The 24,036-nt window shown below is 54.0% G+C and overlaps 8 protein-coding genes across 8 annotated transcripts; 5 read left to right on the forward strand and 3 right to left on the reverse strand.

Moving 5' to 3' along the window:
- Positions 1-85: 85 nt before the first annotated feature.
- Positions 86-841, reverse strand: M406DRAFT_100686 (uncharacterized protein; the record flags this gene model as incomplete). The annotated part of the gene is made up of 1 exon (XM_040914921.1): positions 86-841. A coding segment is annotated over one exon (224 nt), but the record flags the coding sequence as incomplete, so codon positions are not given.
- Positions 842-3,794: 2,953 nt separating this feature from the next.
- M406DRAFT_271110 (uncharacterized protein) lies at positions 3,795-6,237 on the forward strand. The gene is made up of 6 exons (XM_040918102.1): positions 3,795-3,840; positions 3,918-3,943; positions 4,060-4,150; positions 4,245-4,496; positions 4,561-4,852; positions 4,915-6,237. Exons 1-6 carry the CDS (start codon positions 3,819-3,821, stop codon positions 5,405-5,407), a joined length of 1,176 nt encoding a protein of 391 aa, XP_040781030.1. The 5' UTR covers positions 3,795-3,818; the 3' UTR covers positions 5,408-6,237.
- Positions 6,238-7,045: 808 nt separating this feature from the next.
- Positions 7,046-7,447, forward strand: M406DRAFT_28784 (uncharacterized protein; the record flags this gene model as incomplete). Its single annotated transcript, XM_040918764.1, has 1 exon — positions 7,046-7,447. A coding segment is annotated over one exon (402 nt), but the record flags the coding sequence as incomplete, so codon positions are not given.
- A 734-nt stretch (positions 7,448-8,181) lies between these two features.
- CRP-10 (cytoplasmic ribosomal protein-10) lies at positions 8,182-9,726 on the reverse strand. Its single transcript, XM_040926091.1, has 2 exons — positions 9,581-9,726; positions 8,182-9,331 (listed from the first exon to the last, which is right to left on the reverse strand). Exons 1-2 carry the CDS (start codon positions 9,601-9,603, stop codon positions 8,569-8,571), a joined length of 786 nt encoding a protein of 261 aa, XP_040781032.1. The 5' UTR covers positions 9,604-9,726; the 3' UTR covers positions 8,182-8,568.
- A 333-nt stretch (positions 9,727-10,059) lies between these two features.
- Positions 10,060-12,419, forward strand: M406DRAFT_271114 (phosphatases II; the record flags this gene model as incomplete). The annotated part of the gene is made up of 2 exons (XM_040918103.1): positions 10,060-10,345; positions 10,422-12,419. Coding segments are annotated over exons 1-2 (2,016 nt in total), but the record flags the coding sequence as incomplete, so codon positions are not given.
- Positions 12,420-14,165: 1,746 nt separating this feature from the next.
- Positions 14,166-16,815, forward strand: M406DRAFT_335816 (uncharacterized protein; the record flags this gene model as incomplete). The annotated part of the gene is made up of 4 exons (XM_040921075.1): positions 14,166-14,382; positions 14,440-15,407; positions 15,469-16,177; positions 16,553-16,815. The coding sequence occupies 4 exons, from the start codon at positions 14,166-14,168 to the stop codon at positions 16,813-16,815; spliced, it is 2,157 nt and encodes a 718-aa protein (XP_040781034.1).
- A 374-nt stretch (positions 16,816-17,189) lies between these two features.
- Positions 17,190-18,466, reverse strand: M406DRAFT_66519 (uncharacterized protein; the record flags this gene model as incomplete). The annotated part of the gene is made up of 2 exons (XM_040925005.1): positions 17,190-18,278; positions 18,422-18,466. The coding sequence occupies 2 exons, from the start codon at positions 18,464-18,466 to the stop codon at positions 17,190-17,192; spliced, it is 1,134 nt and encodes a 377-aa protein (XP_040781035.1).
- Positions 18,467-22,263: 3,797 nt separating this feature from the next.
- M406DRAFT_354244 (uncharacterized protein) lies at positions 22,264-23,555 on the forward strand. Its single transcript, XM_040922866.1, is given in 3 exon segments — positions 22,264-22,784; positions 22,887-23,518; positions 23,535-23,555. The coding sequence occupies 2 exon segments, from the start codon at positions 22,434-22,436 to the stop codon at positions 23,226-23,228; spliced, it is 693 nt and encodes a 230-aa protein (XP_040781036.1). The 5' UTR covers positions 22,264-22,433; the 3' UTR covers positions 23,229-23,518; positions 23,535-23,555.
- Positions 23,556-24,036: the final 481 nt, after the last annotated feature.

A 24,036-nucleotide genomic window follows, 5' to 3' on the forward strand; every position in this document is an offset into this window, starting at 1 on the left:
TGCACCCTCACTCTCCCCATACCTGATCCTGAATTTATCCCCGTAGTTTTCCCCCCTTTCCCCTCCTCCCCTAGCTCTTGACCCTGAAGAGCAACAATGGAGCACGGCTCGACGACGGCGACAACAACAACAACAACAACAGCAATAACAGATTTACACCACGACCGAGCGTCTTCATGGATATGGAAGGTAAGTGAGTTTGCGGCTGAAAAGAAGACAGCATCGACTGGTATTCGAACAGGACACAGAGTCCTAGCTCCTGACAATAGTGTTGAGCATCGCCTTGCCCCCCTTCACGACATTAATCATGCGTCTGCGTGTCTGCGGCGGAAGAAGAACAAAAGAAAGGAATTCAGTGATACCCTAACTTCAGCAATTACTTGGTTTGCGATGATCTGGAGATGGCTGGAGCCTTGGAGCTGAGGCGGACCTGGGTATGACACCTGTACACTACCTCGTATATTTCTGGAGTCGTTCATGGCGGGCAAGACTCGAATCACGGGGCGACGTGATTCATGCAACTGATGGCCTATTCGGGATCCTCAGTCGCCGTGCGGATGTGGACGGGTCATATTCTGCTCTCCCAAGCAGTGAGGCTAAGTATCTTGCACATTTTTCTAACCTGCGAGGTGCAATGCGCCTATCGAGCATGTTGAGGTGTGTACAAGGGACTGGGCTGTTCTCGCTGGGAAGGCATTGCAGTGGAATGGATTGCGGGGGCGGCCTTGATGGTGAGCGTTGAAGCGGGTTCGCGAAATCTCAAGATCTGGCCACAGTTGTGGCGATTTGTAGAGCAGCAGTTTTGTACCCAAAATCTGAAGAGATAAACCTAGTTCAAGTCAACGCAGCGAGGCCGATTTCAGTGCCTGGCCCTGGGCCAACGTCTCTAATGGCCTAATCTGAGAATTACTTCGTCTTAGGACACATGAACAGGACGCGGCAGCTGCTATGTGTGGAAAGGCTGGACACGCTGAGAAGACCGCTCCTAAGGGAGCTAGGATGTGGCGGTCCGGCTCAAATGAGGAACGCAGGTTAGCAGCTCATTCCACTGCTGACGCGTTGGCCGCAAATTGGGTGAGGCTGAGGCTGAGCCAATTGTCGAATCGGAAAATACTGGGTGGATGCCACAAACGCCACCAGAGAACACACAAAGTAAGCTTTTCCCCCGGCTGTCCCCTTGACCTCCTTCTGCTCTACAATACTTACTACCCAGGCGTGCGTGCCCAGGAGAGGGCTTCAAAGAATCAATAAAGTGTGGGATGTTTCCCCTTGTCCCTGTCTGACGGACGATCGCTATCCCCCCAATGTTTCGTGGACGGACCTCGAACGTTGCAGTTATATCCGATATACATATTACAGCATGCAGAGGTACTTGATGGGGGGGTTAGGGTGTTTCAACTGCGGCCGTTGGCCGGCGACACACTTTACCGGCCCTTTCTGTTGCACAAAGTCATGCTGGAGGAGGTTTTAGCATGTCAACTTATCAGCTGGAATTGTCACGAGGATAAGCAGGAAGATGCTGATCTTGTAGGTGTTTCGTAGTGGGGTCCCGGGCGCAAATTGGCCAAAACAATCAAGCTTCATACGCCACCCCTTATCAGCAGTATGAATCGACCTGCTCAAGGGACAACAAGCCAGTTAAGTGTGACTATGGCAACATGTGTTGCTACGACTCGAGTCAGCCCAGTCTTCTGCAAGTCATTTGAGAGAAGCCATCGTGAAGTAGGCTGGCGCCACATATAACATGGACCTGGCCGTGGTGGGCTTTACATTCACCAAACCCAAGAGATCTACCGAAGTCATCATACATCTGACCAGAGCTCTCGTTGGCTCAAAATATCAGAACTCCTTACGGATCTTATTGTTCTGTTGGGCATCTTAAACCATAAGCGGTCGGAAAGCTCAGAGGAGGAAGTGTGCAAGATTGCCGGTGACCTGAAGCGCGTTGAACTGGATACCAAGGCCGTCCAGTATTTTCTCAAGGGTACAGTTGTATCACAAATGTCAATATCTATGATATAGAGAAGACGAGATTGATGTTGATGATCTCGAAGGCCTGAACCCACCCCCCCCCCAGGCAAATGGAAAACAAGAACAGTACCTCGGACTGCTATTAGTAGCTAAAGTTTATCCTTGAGATTGGGCAGAGATGTCATTTGGAACCTCTGTTGAACTCGAGCCAGCTTTGTACTGCCACTGATGTAATAAGGAGATGCGATAACCTCCCATCTGAAGCTGCAGGATGATGACTTAGGCGTTCAGAAGACCAGTGTGTGGTGGTTTAGCTCCAGGTATCTCAAAAATTGACTCCAGAAACAATGTGGAGGACGTGCGAGGCCTGATGGCCGAAACATAGCAAGTACTATGTAACTGCTTCATATGCAGCAGACAGACCTGCTGCCAAACATGGCTGGCCGCTCGTATTCAAACTTGGAAGAGGGCCCCTGAACTGGGCTTGCTGCTGGCTGAGAGTGAGGCGGGCCAGATTGGACTTACTCAGATACTAACAGCTCGTGGTAGCCCCTCCTGCTGAGTCTAGATAGAGGACAAGGTAGCGCCTGATGCAGGGCCCAAGGCCACAGTGCCGGACACGCACGATTAGGTGAGGGCAGGTCTGCTAGCCAGGTGCCAGGGCACTCGGGGCGTGAATAGCCAGGGGTTCTGCCCGGGGGACCTACATACAGTGGAACCCACAGGCGGCAGCGACAGGGGCCCTGCAACTGCCCACGGAGGGACGACCAGTAACAGTAACGCCTTTGGGAGATCCGAAACCTTTGGGGTGCTGCGACACACGATGGTGACATGGCCTCGATCCGTTCCAAAAGGAGTCTGATCGGGGATCCCTGTCCAGACCATCCAATTTTACCAACAGATTTTCGAACCCTGCCAAGGCACAACGTGCCCCTACACCCACCACTGTAGTGGTACATGCCATGGTAGTTAGTTAGTGTGCACACGCCCAGCCCGCCCTTGGATCATACTAGAGAGGAGGAGATGCCTTCTAACACAGGCGCCGATAGAATTAACGGGGCCCTCTTCTTTTCTCTCCCACTCTCCCTTTCCCTTCCTCTCACTATCACTCACTCTCCACCAAAGCACAGGCCAGACAGCTAGACAGGCAAGGCAGTGCACGTCCCACTTTTCTGTCTTCCGGCCTGTTGAGATTTCCGAAAGGGAAACATCCTGACCGAGAACTATCAGTTCCCTCCCCATCCTGGATTCGATACCATCACCACCCACATCCTCCTTCTCCTCCACTAACAGCAAAAAGACGACACCTTTCCCCAACCACGACCCCTGGCCAGATCACCCTCATACCAACGACACACCCCGTCGCACCTGACCTGCGGATCGTCAACGACCTGACCCTGCGAAACGGACACGATTTCCGCAGCAGCCCTTTTCTTTCCTCGTTCGATCCCGGCGGTGCATGTGTCGTTATTGAGGGCAAAAGACGGACGATCTTCCCACAAAGTCACCTTTCCTTCTTCTTCTCGCCAGGCGCGAGCGTGCCAACCTCGTCCTCCACGTGTCAAACCCGCCCCAGGTTTGCTCACCACTCCTGGGCCCCGCGCCCATCAATCGCCAGCCTACACGCATCGCACGATCTTTTCAATCCCTCGGGCACAGGCGGCGCCTAGCTGCTGTCACGCTCCTTTCAAGATGATGTTGGAAGAGAAGTACGACATCCCTTACTCGCTTACGCTCGGCGCAGGACAGCTGGCGGCCTGCCTGTTTCACTCCTTGATAGCAACGAGAACATTCGCGCTGATGGATTTTCCTTTTCGCGCTGCAGATACATCGGCCTGGGACTGGCCATGACGTCCAGTTTAGCCATCGGTAGGTTTGATACCGCCCCGAGCCGCCATACTTTTGTGTAGAAGTCGACTGTAGCTGACCCTTTTCCGACTTTGCAGGCACGAGTTTCGTCATAACGAAAAAGGTACCCACATACCACCCACCCATACGAACCCTCCTCCATCGAGCTCGAGCAAACCTCATACATCATACCGACGCCCCCGGCGTATACTCAATCAATGGCTGACCGTATCCCTGTAGGGTCTCAACCAAGCGGAAGAGAGGCACGGTTTTGAAGGCGATGGCTTCATATACCTACGAAACCCGATGTGGTGGGCCGGTATATCCACACGTGAGAAACCCCCCCCCCCCCCCCCGACTATAGTCAACCGATGGATCTGTCCGGGACGAGGCTTGGGAATCTGCTGACCTCGGGAACGCAACAGTGGTCATCGGCGAGATATGTAACTTCGCAGCATACGCCTTCGCACCAGCCATCCTTGTTACACCACTGGGTGCACTGTCTGTTTTGATAGGCGCAGTACTGGGATCATACTTCCTCAACGAGGAGCTGGGGATACTAGGAAAGCTGGGGAGCGCTATCTGCCTCATCGGTGCCGTCATTATTGTCCTTCATGCTCCGCCAGATGAGGATATCGAGACCATCGAGACGATCCTCTCGTATGCGCTGAAGCCTGGTGAGATCCGACCGCCCACGCCGTTCCGACAGCGACGCCCCGTGGCTAACTCTTGTGGCTTAAGGTTTCCTGATCTACGCAATATCGGTGACGGCCTTTTCCGTATTCATGATCTACAAGATCTCGCCCGTCTATGGAAAGCAGAACCCGCTTGTCTACCTCAGCATCTGCTCCCTGGTGGGATCAGTCTCAGTCATGGCCATCAAGGCTTTTGGTATCGCCCTGAAGTTGACATTTGCCGGTCACAACCAGTTCACACATGCCTCGACATATGTGTTCATGATCATTACCGCAGTGTGCATCCTGACGCAGATGAACTACTTCAACAAGGCACTCAGCCAATTCCCAACCAATATGTTTGTATCCCAGGTAATCCATTGTATCCCGCAAATCACCGTGCTGACCCTGCTCTCGACAGCGTCAACCCCCTCTACTACGTCACCTTCACGACGGCAACCCTGTGTGCGTCTTTCATCCTCTTTAACGGCTTCAACACCTCGGACCCTGTCAACACGCTCTCGCTCCTGTGCGGTTTCCTCGTCACCTTCACGGGTGTGTACCTTCTGAACCTCTCGCGTCGCGACCCGAATGGCTTTAAGATGATCTCGGGGCGGGGCGGCAACGATGCCATCGGCACGGATATGGTCTCGCAGATCCAGACGCGCATGAGCATGGAGGCGCGGCGCAGCTTCGGGACGCGGGGAAGCACCGACCGCGAGGGCCAAGGCCTGATTCGGGCGTACGACGAGGAGGCGGCTGCCGAGTTCGGGCTCACAGACCTCACGGAGGACAGCGATGACGAGGGCAGCAGCGGCCGGATGCCGCATCAGAACGGCTCGGCCGAGCCCAACGGCAATGGCAAGACGAAGACGTCGGCCGAGATGCAAGCGCCTAAGTCAGGGGAGAGATAACGTCTGTTCGTGCGCCTGTCTTGTTGCGCGTTTTGTTGCGCGTCTGTGTAAAAAAAAAAAAAAAAAAACATTAAATGAAAAGAAAAAGAAAGGCAAGAGGCTACGATGTGTATGACGGGCCTTCATGGATATGAGGCTGGGATTTGTTTTGGGACTGGTTGACATCTTTGGGGGTTGTTAGAACGGAGTCCGGGTCGGCAGGCAGGCATTCTCCGGGTCGTTTCTGGCTGCATCCCCTCCCCCCCCCCCCCAACCTTATTTGTGCCGAATTCTCCGACCTGTATATTTCACTTGCATTTGCTTCAAGCGTGGCCGTCTGAGGGTATTCTACCAGGTGCCCGTTGTTGTGACGAAGGGTTCGAAGAAACAAATCATCATCAGCCTTTGGCCAAGCAGATTTGTGCCAATGGAATAAATGGTTGCCAAGATGCGCGCATACACACACACACACAGGCACACCCAGTCAACAGGAGACAGCAACGGGGCCGGTGGGTATGATTGCGACGAAAAGAGCGAGAATCGACAGTTCTCTTGGGGCTATCAACAGAGGACACATACAGGCTTTCCCCCAAAGTATCTTTGGCGCCGTCACGTGTCGTATGGACTGTGTAATAGGTATGGGTTAAGATATCATGGGCACAGGAGGCCCGCCGGTCCCTTTCAAGTTGGGAGTCGGAGTCTGGGAGACGGGCGGTCGGCGAAAATGGCATCAGCGAGGGCCTGTTCATGACGCCCGCATCAGTTCATAAGAATTTTTATACGAAGAATATGTGCTGCTGCATCTAAGTTGAGACTACTTTACTTAGACCAAGCTGGACTTTTGGCATCCCATAATGAGTTGAGAAATCTGCGTGTTAAAATCTACACTATGAGCACTTGAGGCTGTTCCTGAGCTTGTAGTAGACCACAATGCCGCCCTGCTCAGATGCCCTCAGTCCGCCGTCCTAGCCCAAGGTTACGACATGGTAAGAAAACGCCTGCAGCGACAACTCAATAACTGGCCAACAAACCCAACAACGTAGACAATCGATTTTTAATGTTCAGTCTTAGTGATATTTGGGGGCTTCAGCGAGTGATTTTTTTCATGAAAAAAATAAATGAAAAATTCAAGCGACTGTGAAAAGGGGAGTGCTTGGCAGTGCTCCAGAGGACAACTCATACCCTCCAGGGATGTTACACTCTACTTATCCACTGTCGGTTGCCCAAGCGCCTGTTCGCTGGAGGGCCGCCAAGGCATATTACTAGCTCAGGCTGTTTTTATATACGTGAACTCTACACATTTGCAAACTCGACCTGAGCTTCTCTTCCACCCATGATCGTCTGGAATATATAATTTCATAAAATCAAAAAGACGCCAGCTCACTGTGCACCTCTTGCCACACCCTCATCTTTTGAGATCTGGTCGATCGAGATCGGACTCCTAGATTCCATCATGGGCTCGTTCCTTGCCAAGTTTGTGGCGAGCGAGTACGCTGGGCACGTCTTGGAGGAGAATTTTGGGCCAGAGGTATTTGTTTCTCTTTCTCTCTCTTTCTCACTCCCACGCAGTATCTCAGCAACAACGAATCACTAAAAGAATTGTTTCCCCTCCATCCGTTTCAGAACCCCAAGTATGACTACGTGGTGACCGACGACGGCCGCCGCAGGAAGATCAAGAAGCTCACCCCGCCGGGCCTGACCGCCCACGACGAGCGCGTCCTCCACACCGTCCGCCGCAAGGCCTGGCGGTATGAGTGGTGGGTGGACTGCCACTGCTGCTGCGGCGTGCACGTGCAGTTCGGCACCGTGACCATGTGGGGCCTGCTCCCCGTCGTCGGCGACTTCATCGCCCTGCTCAACGCGCTGTCCCTCATCCGCGCGGCGCGCCGCGTCGACGGTGGGCTGCCGGCTTTTGCGCTGGTCGCCATGCTGGCGTGGGCGGCTGTTGACTTTGCCGTCAAGCTGGTGCCCATCGTCGGGGAGGTCGTGACCGCTATCGTGAAGCCCAACACGCGCAATGCGATGCGGCTCGAGGCCCTCCTGGCGGCGAGGGGCGCCAAGAGGTGGTTGCCGTTGTCATCGTCTTCTGCTGGGGTGCATGCGAGGGTGGGGCCGCCTGTGCCTGCGGGGACGGCGGTGGCGGCGGGCGCGAGCGATGATCCGCGTGCGCGCCTGCTGGTGGTGAGCGCCCAGCCGGAGGCACAGAGGGGCATGAGTGTTGGGGCGGGCGCGGGTGCTGGCTCGTCGTATGGGACGGTGAGGGCCGGTGCTGGCGCTGAGCAGTTGGGAAGACCTGGGCGGGGGCGGCAGGAACCGCGACACTGGTTGCCTTTTTGGAAGAGGAACGAGGACAGTGACGAGGATTGAGGGCGAGGCAAGATTGTTAGGGGTTATGGCCCCTTTGCTTAGCTGTGTGGCAGGGACGAGAGGATGGTCGTTTCTGGTTCGTAATGGTCGTCGGATACACGAGCCCGTCCGTGTCTCATGCTACCTAGAGATTCAGCACCTGGGCATGAGGTACTTTAGACCCTGCCTTTTTTTTTAGGTGCAAGACGGGGGATGAGCTCGACTCTCCATGATAGTTCCCCGCTCAGACCTAGGCGCGTTGACGAGCCGGTGGTCAACAAGCCCAGCTAGGGTCGTCGGCAGCCAGCAATTATACCACAAACTTATACCAGGCATAGAGTGTCTGAAGGGGAAGAGCTGGTTCCTAAAGGTAGCTTTATGGACTTAGTAACAAAGCTGAGCTTTGTTCCATTGCCATCGTGTCACAACTTCCAATGGGCATCTGATTGGTCATCTCTCAATGTTGCTTTTCGATTGTCCATTTTGTCTCAAGCCGGGTAGCAGAATTACAAAACGGATGCGAAGCAGATTCCTTTCCCTGATCCCAGCAAAAAATGCACATCAAATTACGCCGGACCCTAGTGTTTTGGTGATGGAATCCTCCTCTCCCTTTCTCTCCTTCCCTCGATGCTGGTCCTATCAGATTCCGCTGCAGCTGCTCATGAGCTGCTCATGATCGGAATCCCCAGTGCCAGACAAAAAAGGCACTTCCCTGCGCGTCGTCAAGGCTGGACCGCTTTGCCGAGAACCACCACTATGAGGAGTATTGTGTCCATTCAGCCCTAAAAACCTCCCAAGGTCTATGTGACGGACCACACCCCGCTGCAGTAACCCTACTATTGCTCAGCAGCAGGCTGCTCAGCACCCTCCGCCTGCTCCTCCTGGGCCCGGGCAGCATCAGCCGCAGCCTGCACCTGGGCGGCCTTAGCACCGTAGTCCTGGCTGACGGGCTGGACAACAGGGGTCTCCTCCTTGGGGTCGAGGATGGTGACGGCGTCGGGCAGCGACTTCTGAGGACCAGCCTTGCCCTCGGGGTCGGAGCCGCGCATGATCTTGACCTTGATACCCAAGACACCCTGTCGGAGCAGGACGTGGCGGGTGGCGCTGTCGATGAAGTCCTTGGCGGGCTGGCCGGAGTGGATCATGAAGCCATCGGTGAACTTCATGGACTTGGCACGGGCGGCACGGAGCTTGCCAGAGACGACAACCTCGCAACCCTTGGCGCCGGACTCCATGATGAAACGCAGGACACCATAGCAGGCACGACGGACGGCCAGGCCATTGAGGAGCTTGTAGCGGAGGGACTCGCACTGGGCGACGGCGGACAGACCACGGTTCTGGACCTTGGCGGCGTAGAGGGAGACGCTGTTCTCGGGGAACTTGAAGCGCTTCTGGATCAGGCTGGTAAGCTCGCGGATGCGGCGACCCTGCTCGCCGAGGACCTCCTGGGTGTGGGTGGCGCGGATGATGATGTCGGTGACGGTGGGGGTGACGCGAACTTCGACGCCCGAGTAGCCCTCCTCAGCCAGCTCGCGCTGGAAGAACTCGTTCAGCTCGGCGTAGAAGACACCGTCAGCAACGAACTTTCTCCGCTTGGAACTGTGTGATAGAGAGGCACCGTCAGCGAAAATTGTCCAGGTGGAGTTTGCATCCATCAACGTATTATTGCTCAAATTATGCCATTGTGTCCAAAAAATCATCAATCCACCTGTTTCCCGAAAATATTGACAACATAATTCTCCGTTGACCACCTCTTGCAAAAACCATTGACGATTCTAAACCACCGCCGGTTTTTTTTCTTCTTCTTCTTCCGCCAGGCGGTTGGTGAAATGCAGGTTTTCGACTCACATCTGGGTTCCTGGGACCGCCATGTTGACTGATTTTCTCGATGATCGATGGACCGCGGGTTTGGACTTGAGAGGTTGGTTGTTAAATCGTCTCGAGAAATCCCAAGGAAAGTCGGTTGTTGTCGCGGTGGATAAAGGTTGACCTTCACGAACGAACTTTGGAAGTGGCACCCGTAAAACGAAAAAGATCGGTGGGGAGAGTAGGGTAAATCTGTGCTCGACCAATCAAAATTTGTTTGAGCTGAGTAAGCCACAAACCCTAACCCTTTTGTCCAACAGATGCCTGCCCCACAACGCGTGAGCTGGGAAGGTGGGGCCACCCCTGTAGCTGAATTGCATCACAGCTTGGTCCCCTGTGGTTCTGACAGTGCGCCTGCAGGGCCACGCTTGATGCAGGTGAGCCAAACGACCTCACATGCTCAGCTTTCTCCATTCCATCCTGACCATCCTCCTCAACGTCGAGGGGCACAAACCACACCAATCCAAACCAGTCCGGCATGTCACAGTATCAAATATGCAAACAGGTCATGACTATCCCAGCTACAGTTCTTTAATCCAGGAGAAGTGTTTTCTCCGACAGCAGAGCTTCTTGTCCCTGCACTTCTATCACTGACCTTCCTTTCCAACCTGTCTCGTCACCAACCTCACAAGATCCCAACCCCCAGAGCAGGGATACGCTGCTTCCAAGCAACTACACAATCCTCTTCGCTGCAAGAATCTAGCACTTTGTCCAGTCGCTTTGTTCAAAATGTTGGAAGTGCGCCAAGTCAGTCATCTAATCTCAGCACCTTACCTGCATAGCAGCCTCCTTCCTTCATCACTGACGACCAATATTCCCCCAGACCATAGAAGATGTGACTGCAGTTGCTCGAGGTGAGACGACTGTCGGCAGTCTCAGACTCACCGACTACCACATGGTTTTCTCTGCCCCTGCGCGCAAAAACACCCCGACCGGAAATGACGGAAAAGACCGCCCACGCGAGATATGGATTGCTTATCCAATGCTAGCTGGTTGCGAGTTCAGACCGACAGCCCCTGCGACGAGGCGAGAACCCAGCATTCGTATTCAAGGTCGCGATTTCTACTACATCAACCTCCATTTTCCAGATAACAAGACCGCCCAAGACACATTCAATTTTATCAAAGTCCGGACCTGCCGGCTTGGGAGCATCGAGAAGCTGCATGCCTTCACCTACAAGCCGAGCTCCAAGGAACGAGCCATAAGGGGCTGGGAAATATACGATGCGAAGGAAGAGTTCCGCCGCCAGGGCATCTCTGAGAAGATGCCGGACAGAGGATGGAAAATCACGGACGTCAACAATAACTATAGCTTTTCTCCGACCTACCCCTCCGTCCTCGTGGTGCCGAATAGGATGTCCAACACAACTCTCAAATACGCCAGCAATCACCGTACCCGTTGTCGCATCCCGACTCTGACCTATCTGCACCCCGTGAACAACTGTTCTATTACTCGAAGCTCCCAGCCCAAAGTGGGCATCACTGGCAACCGGAACCCTCAGGATGAGGCCCTTGTTGCCGCATGCTTCTCGCAACCCTACTTTCAGGAGCTCGGCCCTACCCAAGGCGCGGAGCCCGGTCCGATGGTGAACGAGCTGACATCCCCGGATAAGCTCGTCGACGAGCCGCCAGTTGCGGTGGATTCTGCCGAGCCTGAAGTTCTCACTGCTGACGATGCGATCTTCGACGACAGAGGCAAGCGCCTCATCTTTGGCGCGCAACAACACAATCTCATTATCGATGCGAGGCCTGCAATCAACTCTATGGCAATGCAGGTGGTGGGCAAAGGGTCCGAAGATATGGCACACTATAAATACGCAAGCAAGGCCTTCCTCAACATTCAAAACATTCACGTCATGCGGAAGAGTCTCAACAGAGTCATCAGTGCGCTGAAGGACGGCGATATCTCTGCGGCACCACCAAGCCAAGAACTCCTCGCTAAGAGTGAATGGCTGTCGCACATCAAATGTGTTCTGGACGGATCCGCGATGATAGCACGTCAAGTAGGCATTCAGCACTCGCACGTGCTCATCCACTGCTCGGATGGCTGGGACCGGACCAGCCAGCTGAGCGCCCTGTCCCAGCTTATGCTTGATCCATATTATCGTACGCTGAAGGGGTTCATTGTCTTGGTAGAGAAGGACTGGCTGTCTTTTGGACACATGTTTCACCAGCGCTCAGGCTTCTTGAACAGCGAGCAGTGGTTCGTCGTGCAGAATGACGCCATGGCCGGGACGAAGATAGAGCCCGGAGAGGGTGAACGCCCTAGCGAGGTGATCGAAAATGCGATGGAGAACGCCAAGCGCTTCTTCAGGCAAGCCTTGAGCTCGGAGAAGGACAGGGAGGACTCAGACCCTGACAACCTCACAAACGCTGCGACGGCTATGGAACAAGAGTCGTCACCCGTCATTGAAGACCAGGCAACTCGAACTAAGGAAATCAGCCCTGTCTTCCACCAATTTCTTGACTCTGTCTTTCAGCTTCTCCGCCAACACCCAACGCGATTCGAATTTAACGAACGCTTCCTGCGCCGCCTCCTATACCATTTGTATTCCTGCCAGTATGGTACTTTCTTGCTGAATAACGAGAAACAGAGGAAAGAAGCTAAGCTGCATGAGAGAACGGTTTCTGTTTGGGACCATTTCCTGGCTCGCCGCGAGGCATTTGTCAATCCCGACTACGATCCAGAGGTGAACGACCACATCCGGGGCAAGGAGCGTCTCATTTTCCCTTGTCTCGATGATATACGCTGGTGGCACCAGCTATTCGGCAGGACGTATAAGGAAATGAACGGTTCTCTAGACGCCGCGGCGGCGGCCAAGGACAAGGTTGCAAAAGCAGTTCAGTCTGCTACAGCCAGTCCGCGGCCTGGCAATAGCCCTCCAGACAGCAGTCCTGGAACCCCCCAACCTTTCCCAGGGCAGCAGCAGAGCAATCTGAATGCACCGACTTTTGGTAATACCGTGCTGGCTGGGGTTGAAGTCAATCCATCTGCCCTATTCAGATATGAGAATTCGAACCCCATGGGTACAATCAGCACACTTACCAAGGGCCTATCCGGTTTCAGTCTCGGGGGGGTTGGTGAGCTCGGGAAGAACCTCGCATCTCATGACAACAACTCTGCAGAGCGAGAGCAGGAGATGGCGTCCATGGACGTAAAGGATGTGGCGCCTTAGGACGGTGCGCATTTAGAACACAACGAATATGCGAACCACGACATCCTTCGTCACGGATTCGGCTGTGCAATGAGTGATCTACGCACTATCGATAAATGTGTTGACATCTCTTGGGCTGGCGTGGACTCGGTTGAGCAGCAACTGACCTTGAACTCGGAGCTTTTATTTGGCCTCGAAATCATCAATCACGATGGGGCAGCTCATGTTTTCAAGTCGCCACGACCTTCATACACGCTTAACGAACTGCAAGAGCGCGAAGCCAGGGAATGCCTAGTGCGGGAGCATCATTCACGCTATGGGTCTCCTCTGTCCAACGCTGCCGAGGAGTTCAATGTCTGGGTACCCCAGCAACATCGTGTCGAGGGGCCTGCGGAGAACAATGCAACAGAAGGCGCTACTGAAAGACAACGAAATGAGAATATTAGTGACTTATCCGGGACCGCTGTCCTTATTGGGATCTCAGAAGCAGGGGATATCCAATGGAAAGATGAGGTTGCTACGGATGAGGAGCCCGAGACAGACCTTGAAGACCACCCCGAAAATTTTGTGAATGGAGCCGACAGCAGCCAACGCAATGCTTGGTCCCTGAACGGTCTCTCAGTCGAAGAGCGAGATATCTGGGCCGAGACTGCGAAGCAGACACAAGGGGCGCCGGTACTGGCTTTGCAAAATGCTGCCGACGCCTTGCACTAGGATGCCAGGCAAACGGGCAGCATGGCTCAAGGCAAAGAGACAGTTCGCGCTCGGAGGCCTATACTGTTGGGAAATTTAAGAGACAGAGGGAAAACATCCAACAGGCGTTCTCGAATAGGCTTTCAGTGTTGGTGCGGAAGTTGAAAGAGAGCGCGCCTAACCGTTGCTTAGGCCGATGGCGATAGCAACGACCCAGCTAGAGCTGGTCACCATCATAGACTGTGGTTCCTTGCAAATCATGTGAGCCAAGTAAAACAACATTGCGTGCATGAAACTCAAGCAGCAACCTAGGGAGATAGTAGCTGCTTGTTGTGGAGCAATAGATAGAGCGGTCAAGTCACACCTCGCAGGAGAGGTTTAGCGAGGCGTTCAGCACTTTACTAAATGAAATCCGACGAACATATCACGAATCTGCCTCAAAGCATAGGATGCTTTTAATTCTTTTTTCTGGCGGTCGCAATATCATTGCCGCGTGCTTTGCAATGTTTGGTGACCGTGCCCCCCAATGGTGAACCCCCGCACTGTGCCACACTGTATGTTTTTCTTTGCGAAGGCAGGTGCAGCGTCACAGGACGCGCCTGGTAGAATCAGCAACTCAGCTTAGACCTTCACCAACGAAGCTGCACGGCTGTAAAGTAAAAACAAATTTTCACCAGTCATGAGGCCGGCAAGACCTCGAAACTCTCGTCTGTCAACACGATGCCGGCTGATGAGGAATTTGAGCTGAAGGGGCTCAGCCAGACCACCTTTCCAGCGCACGTCTCATCAGGGCTGCTGGCGCCCTCACCCACGCCCGGCCTCGTCGCCACTGTCGCCAATGGGAACAACCTTGAGATTCGCCGCGATCAAGGCGAGCTCGTGTCGAGTAATACAGAAAGGGGCAGGGCGGTGCAGGCTTTGTGTTGGAAGGCAGATGGTTGGTTCACCGATACTTCAGACAGAAGAAAACGCGTTCACTAAAGAGTGTTTACAGGCCAATTCCTCGCTGCAGGCTGGGATGACGGCACTGTGCGCCTGTTGAGTGTAGAGAACACCAAAGTCGTCCACCGCCTCAATGTTGCGCAGCGTCATGCGGACAACGCAGAGCCGGCGCAGATTGTACACATTGCTTGGGTGCGCAACCTAGCGCGGGAGCGTCGCCGTGGCCGTGGCCGTGGCCCTAAGGCTCATATCACCAGCGAAATGAAAGCTCTGGGCTCTGAAATAGGAGGATCTCTCGATGCGAAGAATGATGGCCATATCGTGGATTTGCCGCACGCCCTGACGTTCTTCGAGATTGACGCCTCGCTGCCCAAGATCAGCCCGCTGCCTGTCTCGGGCGGCACGGGTGATGATATGTTTGCGTTCTCGACCGCGACCGCGCTGGAGTCCATGTTTCCGCCACTGAAGCTCAAGGATAGTAGAGTGGTGGATGTCATGGTTGTGGGGACGAAAGACGGCCATGTGCATCTGAGCATCTACGACTCCTTCTTCATAGGGTCCTTCTACGTACCTATTGCAGTCCGTCTTGGAGGTGTAGAGCCAAGGGTGAATGTGGATGGGACTCACGAGGTGGTCCTCCACGCCTCGCACCCAAAGGTATCGACGCACTGTCTAATCATGGGACCAACTGATGATGGCGTGGGCGCGACGACTCTGTATGTCGTCCTCATGGATCTAAGGTTTATCTCAGACTCACCTTTCGACCTGTCACTGCTGGCTTCCAAGACGACCATGCTACAGAAATTGCTGCGATATCTCAAACAAGCACAAATCCATATTCTCAACGAATGGCAAGCGACGCGGGAGTTGCCGTCGCGGTTTCTCAACTTTATACAACAAGATCTGCAGAAGATGGACTGTCGACCCAACAATATTGTCCAGGCGTTGTATCACACGGTGCTGACGGGCCATGTGCACGCGCCGGTCAAGGACTGGCTTGTTGAAAGCATTGGGGATCGGGTAAGTCTCGTCATCTTTGTCTCGTTTGTTATGAAAATATGTGGCTGATGTGTGCGACCAGGGCCACAAACGATGGGAAAAGGCTGTGATTCCCAGCCTCGAGTCCCTCTGCAATCTCATCCATGAGAATACGCTGCCCGCCCTCGAGCGAATCACCCTCATTCTCAGCCGGCTGTCTGGTATCGCACGCTTCCACGAGCAGGACGACCACATTGGCTTTACCAGCACCGATATTACACGGCTCGTCAATATTGTAGCTGCTCTCCATTTTGTATGCAACAAGATCCTCCTTCTCGTGATAGAGGAGCTCGACCTCTTCCGCGTATTCTCTTCGTGGCTGCGGATCACCATCGACCGCGTATCGACTAGCAACGTATCCGACGAGATTATGGAGAAAGAAGCACTTCTGGACACTAGCAAAGTGCTGCAGTACATAGAAGGTTATTTGGTCAGCAGTCCTCTGGCATTGTATTTCGAGAAGCTACCAAAGGAGATCTGGGAAGAGGACCGGGCAAGTATCCAGGACTGGAGCAAGGTGCTAGACCAGGTGGATCAAGAGCTGAAGCAAGAAGAAGCTGGCAAGCCCTTCAAAAAAGCACTGCCGCAGCTTGGATTCTTAGTGGACCTTCTCACCGAGAGGACGGGAGGTGTCTTGAAGAACATTGCCGAGGCTGAGAGACGGAGTGTGCGCTTCGGTGCGGCGGCCAAGTTCGAGCTCCAGCACGGTGGCGGGAACCGGGAGACCTTCAAGTTGTTCGACGGAAGAATGCGTTCTACTCGCAAGGATGTGAGTTACGCGATCCCACCCCAGCTTATTTCCGCACCACTAACGCTTCGAATCGACAGGATAACTCTGGCGCCACTCTGGTTACTGCTGCTGTCTCGGTGGAGAGCCCCCATACACTATGGATGGGCGAATTCTGCATCGAGATCATCAACGGTATCAGCCAGATCAACTCCACAAAATTTGGTCAGATAAACCTAAGTGCCAGCCCCATCATCGACATCAAATTCCTCAACGATCAGCTCTTGCTTATATTATGTCAACCCGAAGGTCAGTCTTGCCCTGGAGGAAATAATCTTTCTCGGTCACCATCTCCTGTGTCCTGAGAAGGGTGTTTACATCAGCTGACATCTTCCTACAGGCCAAAACCCACGGCTTGTCATTGTGCCATTTGGGGCAGGCACTCCATCAGCCTGTCTAGAAAAGGTCTTCCCTGGCAACCTGGCTGAATTTGTGCCCAGGCAGATGAAGGTTCAAGAAGCGAATGATTACCATGGACAAGTTCCTCATCGAGTGTGCCTTTTAGGGAAAGATGAGGTCAGTTATAAGGTGTTCACTCTAATACCCGAGCGAGAGGAACTTGTTGAGCACGCAGCCAGCTCGTCTCATGGGGAGATGACATAGCTCTGCAGGGGGGCATCATAGGGTTTTAGGTACACCGCGTTTCCTCTCGACCAGCCAGCCCACAAAGTTCGGTATTGGTCTTGTCACTCCCGAATTAAGGTAATATTATGCCAGCAGCTAAAACTGGGTTCTGCGCTGCACCAATCTGTCCGTCCTCCCAGATCCCAACAACTCAAGGTGTCCCACGAGGAGGTCCAGAAACTTGAAAGCAGACCATCCTGCCCTAGGAAAAGAAACCGAAATTAACAAGATTAGAAAGTCATAACAACGTAATCATGTCCCAGTCCTGTTGTACCTGGAAACTTTCTGAAGTCATGAAACACCCCAAGAGAAAATGAAGAGAAGGGGGAAAGAACAAGGAAAAAATGCCAGATTCACCCGCACACGTCCATCTCCATCGACATAAACTGCCTCCTCACACTCTCCTCCAAAGAGCTCAGCCTCGACAAGCCAACCCCAGCAACCCAAGCTCCCCTCGCATGATTCTCTTCCCGAGCGAGGCCAGCCCTCCTGCTCCCACCACGTGAGCTCCTCCAGTGCAGATAACCCCTAGTGACGCTGCTGGCGTTCTCACCATCATTCTCCCGGTCCCTTTTCTCCTCCGTCCCCGTGCCCCACCCCAAAACCTGACGCCCGTAGACAGGCGGGTCCGGATCCGCGGAGATCGTCATGACTCTCCAATTCCACGGGCAGCCGCCACCCTCCTCCTCCTCCGGCATGGCCCCGAAGGCGATCCCCATGGCCTCCTTAACCTGCCTCGCCAGGCGGCTCTGGACGATGGCCGGCTCGACGAGGCAGCTGTCGCCGCTGTACAGCGGGTTGTCGTCACGCGGGACGAACACCAGCTCGCGCAGGCCCGGCAGCCTCGCGCGCAGCAAGGCCATGATGTCGACGAGGAGGGAGCTCGCCATTGCGGACCGAGCCATGCCTGCCCTGCCGCTGCCGATGCCGATACTGATGCCGCCACCGCCGCTACGACAGACGCTGCTGCTGTTGCTGTTGCTGCTGCTGCTGCTGCGGCCGTCGTCGTATACCCAGAAGAGCGCGTCATTGATGGCCACCCTCTCGACGCGGGCGAGCTCGGCGGGGTCGCAGAGAGCCAGCACGGTGCGAAGCTGCGCCTCAGAGGCCATGAAGCCGTCCCTGGGGCCAAAGTAGAGCGTGTCTGCGCCTGGGTCGAAGAAGATGTGTCCTGGGCCGCGGGTGATCCCAAAGGAGAGGCGGTACCGGCGGAGGGCCTCGCGGCGCGACTCGTGGCAGGTGTGGAGGTTGGCTGGGATGAGGGCTGGCGAGGAGCAGCCTGGTAGAGGGGATGACGACGATGAGCACGAGGACGAAGGCGAGGAGGTCTCCTGTGGGGAGGTCGGGTCGGAGCCGCACCGGATGGAGACTATGCGTGGGTCAGGTAGGTTGTAGGCCCAGATCTTCCACCTGAGCTCAGGCGGCAGACGAGGAAACGGGTGCTGTGTGCATGTGAGAGAGTGTGTGAGAGAGAGCGCGGCTTAGTGAGATGGGTGCGAGGGGTGGTAGTTGTGCGGAAACATATGGGGCTTTTGTGAAGCTTGCGGATTCTGGCCGTATTTTGTATTGAGGATGAGGTACTTACAAAGGTCCTCTCCTGCTGGGCCTGGGGAGACTTGAGCTTCGTCATGGTCGTGACGAGACGTTGTCGCGAGGCGTGAAGTTGCTGCTGCCAACGCCTGAATTCTCAGCCTAGTAGCCGAGCAGAAGGCGAGATGAAAAGATCGTGATGTATCTGTTTACTCTCAACTTGAGGTTGGGAGGCCAGCTGAGGACTCATCTGGATCGATAGGAGAGAACAGGTGAAAAGAAGAATCTATACTTATACTAAATCCATTTCCATAAGCAGTGTAACTCTTCTAGTACCGATGAAAATGCTCGAGCAGGGAGACTTGAAGACGGGAAAAGGCCAGGAGAGGAGGGTTACAATTGAGATCCGAGACACAGATTATTGAGGCGGTCTAGTCGTCGTCTTTTTTTTCCCTCACCACTATGATGCTTGTTTCCTCTCGCTCACACCGAGCGGCCATGTATATAGACCACTTCCACTAGTAGAATGGGCGGGGAGTAGGCAGGATGCCAAGGTAGATAGTACAGAAGTATACCTCTCAATGCGCTGCACGCCAAGCTCTGTGGAAGGATAAAAGGTTTTCCTTGGAGAGCGGCCGCTGTGGCGGGTGCGGCATTCCCGATGTACATCACATCGTGTTGCTGGCTGGTCGTCGTCGTCAAATACCGGCCCTAGAGCCCTGACTCTCTCCTCCCTCTCTCTTTCTCTCGCTCTTTTTGCATGAAAGACAAGGTCTTCGTTTCCTGCCGTCACTGGGTACGCTCTCCCCCCCTTGTCTCCCAAGCTCCGTGAAACAAATACAAACATCTGATGATGATGATGATGATGATGATGAAAGATCCACGTTTGTATCACCTTTCGGGTCGAGTGACCGCGACTTCTGATGGAGATCGACGTTGGCACACAAAACTGCCTACAAGTGGGTTGATTTCTCTTGGTTTCTTTTTCTTCAGCCCCGACATCACTGGCCCGGCCGCCTGGTAAGTGGCCGAAAGTTGACAGGGAAAAAGAAGGGAGACGGCACTTCCGTATTCAGCGAGACACGGCACAGCTCGTAGCATCTCACATGACCATGACAACTCGTCATGAGAAGTCGGTTCTCTGGTGAAAGAGAGGAAAGGAGGTTGGGGAAGGCCCGGGCATGCTTTTCACTGCCGGGGAAAGCCTGTTGGGCAGTGAACGACCAGCCAGCGACAGGGACCAGGTCTGACGCATGGGGCAGGATATTCAGAGACAAGAAAAGGAGACGCACACACACACACACACACACACACACACACACACACTCTCTCTCTCTCTCTCTCTCTCTCTCTCTCTCTCTCTCTCTCTCTCTCTCTCTCTCTCTCTCTCTCTCTCTCTCTCTCTCAATGCTACATTCCATGTCTGCGTCTGCCCCCTCATCTTGTGTAACATTTGAAGGTGTAGAAGAGAGCAAGGGTGTAAGGAACTAAGACACGTAGTTCAGAGCCCTGCCACTTGTCCTGATGTTCACATTGAATGCTAATGAGTCTAAATCCTCGTTTCCAGTCTGGCGGGACGACGAGCTGGCCATTGACTGTAGGCTTCCGATCCGAACAACATGAATGTGGGTCGTCCAGACAAGAGACTGGTACTTCCCTCTCCCTAGAGGCACTTGAACAAGCCACCAAAGTCAGTATCACACAGCAGACTCGCTTATCTCATACCTTTATGTGAGATCGTCTGGAGCAGATCCTCTGTGGACAAAATGATTGGTCTGGGCGGGTCGGGAGGCTTGAAGGTCTCGTACAGTGAGACTCCCAGATGAGCGGCTCCGATGCTGTCTTGTGTCTCAGCGGAGACTTCCAGCCTCGGGTGCCTCGTCGCTTCTGCAGCGAACCGCTAGCGTTAACTCAAGGTGCGTCGAGGCGCACAAAAGTGGTAGGACCCCCCCTCCTCCCCCAAGGAGGCCTACCCTGCGGTGGTCTCCATGTGAGCGACCGACCCATACCAGCAGGAGGCCGACACATGAAGCCCGCGCCAGCCGATGGCCCATAAAATACCACTACAGCGAGAAAGACACCGCCGTTGTGATGAAGGAGACGGGAAGATGTGCAAGATTGGGACTGCAGCCTCCCTCCATAAGCAGCCGCGTGTCTCTGCAACATCTGCAAGTGCCGCGACAACAAGTCACCCTCGAAGAAGAGTGCGTCGTGTGGGTCACCGCTGCGGATCAACAGAGCGTACGGCGTGCCTCCTCACCTCAAATCGAAATTCCGAGCCAGATGAAGGGTGAGGAGAGCCGCAGATGGCTGGGAACCATCGCCCCGAGGTGGAAAGTGCCGGCCAGTACTGACGGTGGTAACCGCGTGGGCAGACAACAGCCTCATCAGTCCCGATGCAGCCGAGACCTCTAGTGCAAGACCAATGACTTGAGGTAGCAAGGAGCCACCTCGTGCGAGCGACCGCATATGTCGACCTGCATGCAGGGACTTTGTTGAGCCCGTCTATGTGCTTTGTGTTTCTTCGGGACCTTAAGCACCGTCTGTTGGGAAACCCTGTGCAAGGAAAAATTCGGCGGTAGCTACGAAGCAAGGGGCAGACAGCGAAGTACACGTGTTGATATCGTGGCAGTTCTCATCCAGAAGCCTCACGATGCTGTGCGATGGGCCCGTGACACCCAAAGATCCACCGAGGGGATTCGGAGGTGGCCGCCTCACGGCTGATCTGTTAGCCTCGCCCGTCTAAGCGTTCCGATCCCGGTGCCGGAGAGAAAAGGAGGCCGGAAAGGTTAGGCCTGCCGTCCATTGCTGACCGACAACGACTGTGTCTCGGGCTTATGCGTCTCGAGGCACATATCAGGCCCAAGTCCAAGAGCTCCCTCCAGCGTCTCCAGCGTCTGTCTGTCTGTGTGTGTCAAGATGATCTTCGAAGGTGAATAGAGCAGAAGAGAGAAGTGAGACTGCACATCAGACCTGACAAGTGCTAGCAGGGAGGAGGAGTCTAGAGGTCGGAAACGAAGACGTAGATCGTTCCAATATCGGCAAGATGGAGGCGAGAGAGAGATGCCTGTAGAGATCGGTGGTCCGGTTCGAAACACTCACATGCCACCCTCTTGCCGTCTGTGCAGACCAATTGAGAGGTTAAGCAGCACGCAAGGTAGATCCACTGCTGCTGCTACTGTAGTCGTATGGTACTGTAGGACAGTTTGAGTGGTACTATGGCGGGAGGAAGACGAGGAGGAGACGGCGAGGAGGAGGAGGAAAGGACGATGTGGTGTGGGGGATTGGATAAGCTCGAGCCGCTGCGAACGAGGCTAATCCCTGAAGGGATAGCGCTATGGACCTACCGCGTGTCTTCTGATTGGATAAAAGTCGGTATAAAGTTAAGCGCTGTGGTCTCCACCAGCAGAGATACCCTACCCTGGTGCCACTAAGAATATCTTCCACTTAGAACGTCTTCTCTCCCGCGCTCACCAAATCAACGCATGCACAGCTTGTCCAATCCGAGCCGCCCTCCCACCCCCCTTCAATGAGACTACCCATACTACATACGCGCCGACAAGTGCACACAACCCACCCTGCTGGGGTCCATGGATGGGCATTCGTCCTCCGTCCTGCGACCTTGCAAAGTGACTCGCCCAAAAATAACCAACTTGCGCGCCAAAAGCGTAAACATGGTGGTGGAAGGTAGTATTTCATCCCGTCTCGTAGGCCCGGAACGGTATTGGACCAAAGGCGCGTATGGATAGCCTCGAGTAGAAGAGGTGTGTGTCCAGCGCTTAATCCTCGTCCTTGAGCCATCGCGGCAGAGAAATATATTGCAGCGCCCCAGTATTAGAAGTCTCATCGGATCCACGTTTCGTGTTGTTTCTTGAGTTCTCAAAGTATCTCTTTATTCAACTATTCTTGTCCTTCTGTTGTTTTCCTCTGTCTATTCTCTCCTGTTCTTCTTCTTTTAATTCTTCTCCTCGTCTAGTCCTGGTGTCTAGTTTCTCACTCTTGCAAACAAAAAATCGTCAATCTCATCCAGTCTCTCTCTCTCTCTCTCTCATAACTTAATCGCCACCATGGAGGCCAGCTCTTTCAAAAACCCTGCCTCTGTCAAGCATGAGGCTGCCTCGTCACACTTCGAGGTGGACGCCAACGACCTCTACCTCCGGAAGCAGGCCAGGACTGTTGCTATGATTGACGCCGTCAGGATAGGCATTACCACTCTTGCCCTCCTCAGCGGCGTCGCCACCCTGGGCTTGTCCGGCAATGCTCTCTCCGTCTACAACTCGACACACCTGTCCGAGGCCAGCTGGCTGTCGCTGTGGCCTGCCAAGTTTGACCTGCGGCCTACGGTGGCCCTCGTCGTCGGTAGCTCCATCGTCACCATTGCCAACATCGCCGGTCTGCTGTGCAGCAAGGTGCCACACGTGAGTTTTTCCCACTCTTTCCTTCCTTCTGTATCTTCTCCTCTTTACATGCCTCTCTCTCGAGACTCTCAACTGACCCAATGGCCCTGCCCTGGTTTGCAGATCCGCAATAATACCCCCCTCCACACACCAATGATGTTTGCCGCTCCCTTCCTCGGTTTTGCGGCCGCCCTGATCGCCATCATCTTCTTCTACGCCATTAACGCCTCCACCACCGTCGACTCCCTGCTCAGCTGGACATGCCGCTGGACCTCCGTCTCCATGTCCTCCGCCCCCTACTTCGGCACACTGTGCCATGCGAGCTGGGCCTCCGTCGTGCTGGCCGTCGTCCTCGTGCCGCTTGAGGCACTTGCCCTCTGCGCCGCAGGCTGGCAGCTCAAGACTGAAAGGCACACCATGAACTATGCCTCGGCGAGGAAAGGCAGCCAGAGCCCCGGTGCCTGAGTGGTCTGCGTGACGGCTATGGTGACAGTCTAGGTAGATGGTGGGAGCATATCAATGGTGACGGTCTTGGGAAGAAGTTTCTTCAGGTATGGATAGGATATTTTTGCTCACTTGACAAGCATCACGTCGGGTGGGGTTAGGTTTGGTATAATCTGTATTTCAGCAGAGGGCTCACAGAGGGCTTGATGTGGTTTTTCATTCTTTTTTCTCAATTTTCATATCTATCCAAGGGTAGAGACAAAGTGTAAGCCTGGTATCATGTCTCAAGGCGTATAGGCCAACCATACAATTGATTTATTTTACGTGGGATGGACACCTCCCGAAATTTCGAATTAGCATCCTCTCATGACGCAGTAAATGATTCAATTATTTTTTAAAAGAAAATGCATAGCAGGAGTATTGTTTTGATGCAGTGGCTCCACCTGTTCACAGCGGTCCACTATTCACAGTATTTTGGTGGAGCAATGAGGCTCAACTCAATCATGATGTCCACTTGTCTTTTCTCATGGTTATGAATATGGGGGTTGAATTCCACCTTACCCGTGCTTTCACAAGAAGATTATTGTATGTAGCAGGTGAGTGTGTTTCTTACAGGAACAAAGTTGTGACAGCCTTATTGACATGTTCCCACCCTCGCGCTCCCGTCCCCTCCTTTATGTGTGTGCCTCAATACTTGGGCACCCAAACACCAACTTTCAAAACAGAACACCAACCCAGAACGGAAGCTCGGCAGTTTCGAGGTACTCTTGTATTTTCAGGCATATACTACTCTGATAGTCTCCAGCACAGAGCCTCTTGGACTCTGTAC

Source organism: Cryphonectria parasitica, assembly GCF_011745365.1.
Source record: "Cryphonectria parasitica EP155 unplaced genomic scaffold M406scaffold_1, whole genome shotgun sequence".
Lineage (NCBI taxonomy): Eukaryota > Fungi > Ascomycota > Sordariomycetes > Diaporthales > Cryphonectriaceae > Cryphonectria > Cryphonectria parasitica.